At 31.9% G+C, this 9082-nt stretch overlaps 1 protein-coding gene across 1 annotated transcript; it reads left to right on the top strand.

Annotated features, from left to right (window-relative positions):
* Nucleotides 1-4337: 4337 nt before the first annotated feature.
* On the top strand, nucleotides 4338-6783 carry LOC145014022 (protein RICE SALT SENSITIVE 3-like). The gene is made up of 7 exons (XM_078972376.1): nucleotides 4338-4677; nucleotides 4768-4818; nucleotides 4917-5036; nucleotides 5183-5288; nucleotides 5394-5435; nucleotides 5575-5631; nucleotides 6016-6783. The coding sequence occupies exons 1-7, from the start codon at nucleotides 4547-4549 to the stop codon at nucleotides 6661-6663; spliced, it is 1155 nt and encodes a 384-aa protein (XP_078828502.1). The 5' UTR covers nucleotides 4338-4546; the 3' UTR covers nucleotides 6664-6783.
* The last annotated feature ends 2299 nt before the right edge of the window (nucleotides 6784-9082 follow it).

Below are 9082 nucleotides of genomic sequence, written 5' to 3'. Positions count from 1 at the left end.
GAGAGAGAGAGAGAGAGAGAGAGAGAGGTTTTCTTGGATTCTCATAAAGCTGTGAAAGCACTATCAAATTGAAGTATTTCAATGATTTAGATCGAACATCCAATTAGATAAATTATGAGATTTCGAACAGAGAGAATATGATGTTATGTTGTTGAGAATGTACCGGATTTTTAGAGCAAAAACGAGCATTAACCATTGTTTGCAAACTAACAAAAAACTATTTTCTTTAGTGGCATATCTAGTCTAATCATAAGCTGCTCTTTAATTCCATATTTCCTAAAAACAATTTGCAGACTTATCCATTTTAATAGCTTCTTGATCATTGAGACAAGAACTGTTACAAATCAGTTTTCTTAATCAACAACCTTGGACCCCGCCAGGGGCTGCCTCCTCTTAGACCCCGCGCTTAGGGGCGTTGCCTTCCAGACCACTATTAGTTCAGCGACTTTGCCTTAAATAGCAGTGCACTTTCGATCTTGAACAAACTCAAACAGGTATGCACTCCGCAGTACCTTTAGTTCTTCAATGTTTATTAAGATTGTATTTGATCAACAAATTAATCAATTACACTTAAATAACATTAACAATAAAAATCACCAATGTGTATGTGTGAGAGAGAGAGAGAGAGGGAGAAAGAGAGAGAGAGAGAGAGAAAGAGAGAAAGAGAGAGAGAGAGAGAGAGAGAGAGAGAGAGAGAGAGACTGTGACATGAAGGAGCTGAACTCGGCCTCGGCCATACACCCGGAATGGTGTGAGTTGTGGCTGACAGGATCGTTCCAAACATAATTTGGGCCTGGGCGAAAGGAAAAAAAAGGCTATTCAAATATACAAATTCCGTCAATTTTTTTTTTTATTATTTTATTTTTTTATAATAACTCAATAATTGAAAGATAAATTATTTATATTATTTTCTAAATATAACATATTCGAGATATATATATATATATATATATATATATATATATATATATATATATATATATATATATATATATATATATAATGAAGTCCTTTAAAATTTTGGGCTCTTATAAAAGATGGGTTCTAAACAATTGCTTTTATCACCCACCTTTTCAAAGAGGACTAGTGGCTAAGTTAGACGTCCTTATGCGTGATTAGAGTTGAAAAAAATTGACATGACACGAAACCCGACACGAACCCGATACGAAATAAACGAGTTTAGGTAAGATATTTCAACCCGTTTAAATAAACGAGTTGACATGACACGACACGAAAATTAAATGAGTAAGGTTAGGGTTGAGAATTTCAACTCGAATACGACTCAAAAATTACCCGTTTATTTATATGCAAGTTTTTTGAATTAATTAAATAATCTAGAAAGATACAAAACCAAAACCATAAGTAAAAGAAAACCATCGAATTGAATTGTTTTGTAATGTTAAAATGATTTAGCCGTCTAGACCAAGACATCATTTCAGTTTTTCCATTTTCTACCAAACTACACAGTTTCTTTCACCATTCTCACATCCTCATGACTTTGTCATCCGTAGGGATGTCAACGGGAGCAAACGGGGCGGGGAGTGCATCTCCCGCCCCCGCCCCCGAAATTTTCCCATTCCCCCACCCCCGCCCCCGCCCCCAGAATGTTCAACCTTCCTACCCCCGCCCCCGCCCCCGAATCCCCTTTAATACCCCCGCCCCCGCCCCCGTTCCCCCACTCCCGATTGATTTTGGATTACTTTTTTTTGTGCTAAAAGAAATTGTTATTTATGATAAAGGAGACTATTTTTTAGGTAACAAATAATTACTTATAACATAATTTTATATGTTAAAAATAAAAAAAAAAGTTATGGCATTTTAAAATATTATACTAAAAACTTAAAAACATGTTTTTTTGATGAATTTTGGAAGCTCAAAATCATGTTATTGTTTCTTATATCTATATAATTAATATATGTAAATATATGTAAATATATGTATAATTTATTAACGGGGTCCCCATGAGGATTCGGGACGGGATTGCCTACCCCCGTCCCCGAAATTAAAACGGGGGTTAATCTTGCCCCCGCCCCCGTCCCCGCCCCCGTCCCCGCCCCCGATTTTTCTTAAAAAAATCCCCCAAACGGGACGGGGCCCCCACGGGAACAGGGTCCCACGGGACTTTTTGACATCCCTAGTCATCCGCCGCCCCAACTCTCACTACTTTAATTTTGTCATATGAATTTGCTATTACTTCATCTATTCTACCTCAAAACTATTAGTTTTTACTTTCCGTCTACCCAATTCCTACTCTTTGAACCTACTCAATCTTTTAACCTCAAATGACATGACATATTTCAAGATACAACCTTAACTCGAAACCCGACACGAAAATAAACGGGTGACACGACACGACATGTTAATTAAATGGGTCGGGTTAGGGTCAAACACTTTCAACCCGTTTAGTGTTTCGACACGACAAGACACGAACCCAACACCATTGTCACGTCTATACATGATAACTCTTAACGGTCTTAGTTATTTTAGTGGGATATCTCTAGAAAAGTCCCGATATTTTGGACAAATTTTTAATAAAGTCCTAAATTTTATTTTTTGAATAAAAAAATCCTGACTTTTTTACCTTTTGAATAGAAAAGCCCAAAAAACTGACTAATTTATTCACTTTAGTCCTTTTTGACCTGTTCAGCAGGTCATGGGACCAAATTGTTAATTTTTCGAAAATAAAGGGACTTTTTTGCAGATTTCGTCAAAATTTTTATATAATGTATAAACATATATATATATATATATATATATATATATATATATATATATATATATATATATATATATATATATATATATATATATATATATATTAAGTATTTTTGTATTTTTTATATTTTTATAAGTATATATTTACGTATTTTTATGTATTTTAAATGTATAAACGTATATTTTTACTTATTTATATGTACTTTTAACCATTTTACATATTTTTTTTTATGTATTTTTATGTGTTATTTTTTATATATTATGTATTTTTATATATTTTTACGTATTTATGTATTTTTTAAATCTTTTTATATAGATGCTTATGTATTTTAAGTGTATAAACGTATTTTTTTACGTATTTATATCTATTTTTAAGTATTTTACATATCTTTTATGTATTATGTATTTATATATATTTTATAAAGTTTTTTATATAGATGTTTTTGTATATTTATCTATTTTAAATGTATAAACGTATTGTTTTTACGTATTTTTTTAAGTACTTTACATATTTTTTTGTGTGTTTTATGTGTTTTTTATGTATTATGTATTTATATATATTTTTGCGTATTTATGTATTTTTTTAGTTTTCTTATATAGATGTTTATGTACTTTTATGTACATTAAATGTTAAAGTGTACTATTTTTAAGTAAAAAATATATAAAAACGTAAAAATAATACAATTGAACATTTAATACACATAAAAATACATAAACATCTATATAAAAAAACTAAAAAAATACATAAATAAGCAAAAATACATATAAACACATAATACATAAAAAAAACAAAAAAAAATATGTAAAACGGTTTAAAAGAATACATATAAATACGTAAAACAATACGTCTATACATTTAAAATACATAAATATACAAAAGCATCTATATAAAACACTTAAAAGAATACATAAATCCGTAATACATGAAAAATATGTTAAATACATAAAAATAGATGTAAATACGTAAAAAATACATTTATACATTTAAAATACATAAACATCTATATAAAAAGCTTTAAAAATACATAAATACGTAAAATACATAATACATATAAATACATAATACATAAAAAATTACAAATAAAAATACATAAAAAATATGTAAAATGGTTTAAAATACATATAAATAAGTAAAAAATACGTTTATACATTTAAAATATATAAAGATACGTAAATATATACATATAAAAACATAAAAAATACAAAAATACGTAAAAATTGATATAGATATGTAAAAAAAAATATGTTTATACATTATATAAAATTTTTTACGAAATCTGCAAAAAACTCTCTTTATTTTCGAAAAATTAACAATTTGATCCCATGACCTGCTTAACATATTAAAAAGGGCTAAAATGAATAAATTAGCGGATTTTTGGGTTTTTTTATTCAAAAGATGAAAAAATTAAGGTTTTTTTATTAAAAAATAAAATTTATAACTTTATTAAAAAATTACCCAAAATATCAGGATTTTTCCCTTATTTTAATCAATATTTCTATTTTTTATATTCAATTTGCAGACGATAATACACATTTGTAATTAAAAACAAGATAACCACGCCTGCTAATCCCTGATCAGTATGGTCGTCTTTTATAATTAAAAACAACGAACACACCTTTTCTCAAATTTATAGTTTCTTTGTTGCTTTTGTAACTTTTTGAGTAATTGTCAATTAAGAGAGAGGGTAACAACAGCAAAATTCTTTTCACAGAGATGAACCCACGAATTCACCATTGACAACCAAAGCTGCTTACAAAAACCCTTCCAGATTCTCACGTAAATCCTTCCACCATTACAATTTCAGAAACAAGCTACCAGAAAGAAACAAAAATGGCGGGTTCAGGATCATCAGACAGAGGCAAAGAAGCTATAGGAATGTTAGCTCTTCACGAAACTCTCAGAAACCTCTGTATCAACTCCGATTGGACTTATTCTGTGTTCTGGACCATTCGCCCTCGCCCGTATTCTCCTCAATCTCTCCTCATTTTGAAATCAAAACGGAAATCAATCGTAGTTTCTGTAGTTTAATTTGATTTCTCCTTTGTTTTCAGGCGACTTCGAGGTGGTAATGGGTGTAAAGTAGGAGACGACAATGGTAGCTTGTGAGTTCTTCTTCTTCTTCTACTGTAACTATTTTCTTTCTTCACGAAATCAAACTCGATGTTCGATTATTCATATCGATTTCTGGTTAATTTTGCAGGATGCTGATGTGGGAAGATGGGTTTTGCAGAGGAAGAGGTGAAGATATGGATGGAGGTGAAGATCAAGTCAAGAAATCATTCAGCAAAATGTCGATTCAACTGTATAATTATGGAGAAGGGTGGGTACTTGGTAGGTGTTTATTAATTTATTTTTTTTTATAATTTCTTCATCGATTTTAACCTCACAGCTTAAAAACCAGCAAGATGCGATAATGGCGATTTCAATTAGGGTTTTCTGATTTCGTTTGATCTTCTTGAGATGCAGATTAATGGGGAAAGTTGCTTCTGATAAATGTCATAAATGGGTGTTCAAAGAGCCTTCCGAATCTGAACAGAATATCTCTAATTACTGGCAAAGTTCTTTCGATGCTGTATGCTTCTCAAGAACACACACACACACACACAAACACACACTTATTTTCATCATTATTCATTGTTACTGAGTTTTATGAAATTTTCCATTTTTGTTTTTGCAGATTCCTACTGAATGGACTGAACAATTTGATTCAGGGATTCAGGTGAGCATTCGATGATTATTTTGGGTATTCATATGACCAATTATTAAAATAAATTATAAAATGGAGAAAAAAAAACAATCTACAATTTAAATTAAAATTTTTTAAGTCGTAATAAATATTTTGATTTTGACTTTTATAGACTATAGCTGTCATTCAAGCTGGCCATGGCCTTTTGCAACTCGGTTCATGCAAGATTGTAAGTTTAAATCCATTTCCCTTTTTACATACACAAATGGGTCGGGTCAGAGTTTTCATAGGTGTGCTAAAAATAGTAACACATAATCTTTGATGCATTGTACCTTACTAAACATTTACTTTTTTACCCTTGGATTCTTATGTAATAATGTAATAACTGTTTTTGAGAAATCGTATCAAACATAACTATTTTTTAAAAAAAATAAAATAAAATAAAAAATATTATTCCAAATATCCATGAGTCAGCACATAATGAATGATCTACCCAATCAGGTACACAACAGTCTGTTAGATGGCTGTTAGTTGAGTATGAAACTTTGGTACCTGGCTGTTGCTGCTGAGACTTGAACCATTGACAAATTTTTTATTTTGTTATGTTTTGCAGATACCAGAAGACCTCCATTTCGTGCTTAGGATGCGTCACACATTCGAGTCACTCGGCTACCAATCTGGTTTTTACCTTTCCCAACTATTCGCGTCAACCCGAGCCAACATGTCACCGCCGCCATCTGCCGCCACAATCCCTCTAAAGCAACCGCCCATCCCCACCCGTACGCCGCCCCTCTACAACTGGGCCCCACCAAGAACAATCCCATCACCCAACTTCCACAACCCGACCCAACTAGGGTACACACAAAAAGACGAAACCCACATGTTCCTCCTCCCTCACTCATCCGAACCACCCCAAATGGAACCCATGATGGGCCAGGACCATGGACAAGGGGACATCAAATGGCCCAATGGGCTTAGTTTCTTTAATGCACTCACGGGTGGGCTTGAGAACAACCCGGGCCCGGAAATGAAAAACCCAAATGATTTCTTGAGTTTGGATAATACAAATTCGGATCATGGTGGGGGGAAAGTGGATCATAATAAGTATAAGAGGAGCTTTAATTTGCCTGTGAGAATGGCGACTTCTTCTTCATCATCTTCATCACTTGATCACCTTAAGCATAATAACAACCCTAATGGAGAATACAGGAACAATGAGGCCTCGATGTATTCTGATGTCATGGAAACTTTCTTGGAGTGATTTGAGATTATGAGTATGGATTAGGAGGAGTATTATCGGTTGTTTTTATTTCATAGTTTGTTGTTTGAAGACGTTTTGAACACTTTCACTTTTTAACATAATTTTAAGTTTGGTTGATCCCATTGTTGTTGATTTGGATATTTCGGTTTTGTTTCAAATTGGACTTGGTAATTTGCTCTCAAAATTTATTCTTGTGAAGTATTTGAGCTCGAATTATTTAAAAGTTCATAAGAACTATACTTTTTGAGGTTGAACTCAAAAAACTCATTTAATGGAAAACATAATTTGAAGTATACTTTGGTAATTGACGTATTAAACGATTGACAAACTTTTTAGATTATCTAGAGGTTTTAATAGTTTATATAATTTAGGACTGTTTTTATATTGAGTGAGTTGAGTCGAGTATTCCCAAGGTCGAAACTCGGCTCGAGCTCAATAAAATATCGGTGGCATTTGCATTGGCTCGACTTGACTTGATTATCTTTATAAAATAAAATTACATTAAACTGAAATGGAAATACGATTAAGGTTGTGAGTGACACAATTCGATTCTAAAATATGTAAATATGAATAAACAAATGGCAAAAATGTAAATATAGTTATACTATATTAAGTTGGTCTTGATAATGCACTTGAGTAGCTTAATAACCGAACTCAACTCTACATGAAACAAGTCAATTTCAAATAGCTTTTTCGTGTCGGTTTTAAATATCTCATTAATTATTTCCAAATTGAAGGTCATACTTTATTATTGGAAAACCAAGTGCTTTTCTTTGGGAGGTCGAACTACCCTTGTCAAATCAGTTCTTGGAAGTTTAGGCACTTATTAAATGTCAACTTTTAAGATGTCTGTGGGGTTCTTAAATCTTGGGAGTCCGTAAGGAGTAACTTCTTTTGGGGATCAGATTCTGATGGTCGAAAACTTGCTTGGGTTAAGTGGACTCAAGTGGTCACTTCATTTGAAAAGGGAGGTCGTGAGCAACAACAATTTTTCTCTCTTGTGTCTTGTTACTCAATATCTTCATTTCATCTTCTTTAGATCGTCTCTTGTGGTCTTTAGATCCTTTGGGTGACATCTCAGTGCAGGTTACATGTAATCATCTCGAGTCTTTCCGTGGTTGATGGTAGGGTTGTCACGAGGTGGTACCCAGACGCGTCAATATGTTCTTTTGGCGCTTCTCCTTGGATAGATTATCCACACGTCTTAATCTCTCTCAAAGAAAGGATCGGATCTTCCCTCCATTTATTGTCCGGTTTTGTGGCTTTGGTGTGAAATCTACATAACATCTATTCTTTCTTTGTGAGGTTTCGCTAGATGTTTGGAGACTTGTTGCGAGATGGTGTGATTTGGCGTTTCCAGTATTGCCTTCCATCAAGGAGTGGTTGTCATGGATAGATGATAGTCATCTCCCTTCTACCGAGAAACGGCGATTAGAAGTGATTGTTTTCACTACATGTTGGTTCATCTGGCGCCTACGTAATTGTTTTTTTTTTTTTTTTTTTTTTGTTTTTTTTTTTTTTATTTAATTTTTATGATCTGCAGGTTAGGAAGAGCTCTATATTTAATTGTATGGTGCTTAAGTCTTCTTCTTGGTTAAACAATCGAGCTTCCAACTCCGATGTAGTTCGGAATGTTTGACTATTAAAACCTTTGTAATTTGTTTCTTTTTTCTAATTTCTTGCCATAAATTTTTAATATATGAATATGCAGTTGTTCTAAAAAAATATCTCATAAATTAGTTAAATTCAATTACACACCTTAGTTCATATTGCACTCACAGTATTGTCACAAATTAAATTACAAAGAAAAGTACATGAAAGAAAAATCATTTTTCTAAATTTGTTCTTAAAAGAAAGAAAAAAAAAAAAAAAAAAAAAAAAAAGTAATCGCAAATGCTCAATTCTTGAAAGGTGGTTAAAGCCTTACATGTATAATCCCAACAGCCCAACCAAAACCTAGTTCTAGTTCTTAAACGAAATCTTCTTAACAGGAAAAAAAAAGTATAGGGAACCAATGATTCTTTTAGTTGGGGCTTAGGCCTAAAAGATAAATAAGTCCAATTGATAGATATTCTTACTGGACATTGTTATTGGACAAAGAAAAATAGACCACCATTGATTTCTTTAGTCAACTTTTTGTTCGAATTTTTTATCAATATTTTTTTTACAAACTATTATGTTTTTTAAATAAGAAAATTGATAGAAACAGGAAAGAAAGTAAAATTAATTAGTGTTTATAAGTTTCATTAAAAAAGAAAATGTACGGAAAACTTTTCCACCTGATTTTTGAGAAATGAACAAAATTTTATTTTATTTTTCTTGAAAACACAAAATATCATTTTTCCTGTATTTTCTTTTCTCTTCTTACTTTTTTTCTTATTATATAACTAGTTGGGAAACCCGTATGTTATACGGGTTG

Source organism: Lactuca saligna, chromosome 9 (genome assembly GCF_052625555.1).
Source record: "Lactuca saligna cultivar CGN05327 chromosome 9, ASM5262555v1, whole genome shotgun sequence".
In the NCBI taxonomy this organism is placed as follows: Eukaryota; Viridiplantae; Streptophyta; class Magnoliopsida; order Asterales; family Asteraceae; genus Lactuca; species Lactuca saligna.
This window is presented reverse-complemented; position numbering and strand designations above follow the sequence as displayed.

Coding starts and splice junctions, on each gene's coding strand:
- LOC145014022 (XM_078972376.1), top strand. CDS start 4,547: ATGGCGGGTTCAGGATCATCAGACAGAGGCAAAGAAGCTATAGGAATG. Junction 5,037..5,182: donor CTGTATAATTATGGAGAAGG/GTGGGTACTTGG, acceptor CTTGAGATGCAG/ATTAATGGGGAAAGTTGCTT. Junction 5,632..6,015: donor AACTCGGTTCATGCAAGATT/GTAAGTTTAAAT, acceptor TATGTTTTGCAG/ATACCAGAAGACCTCCATTT.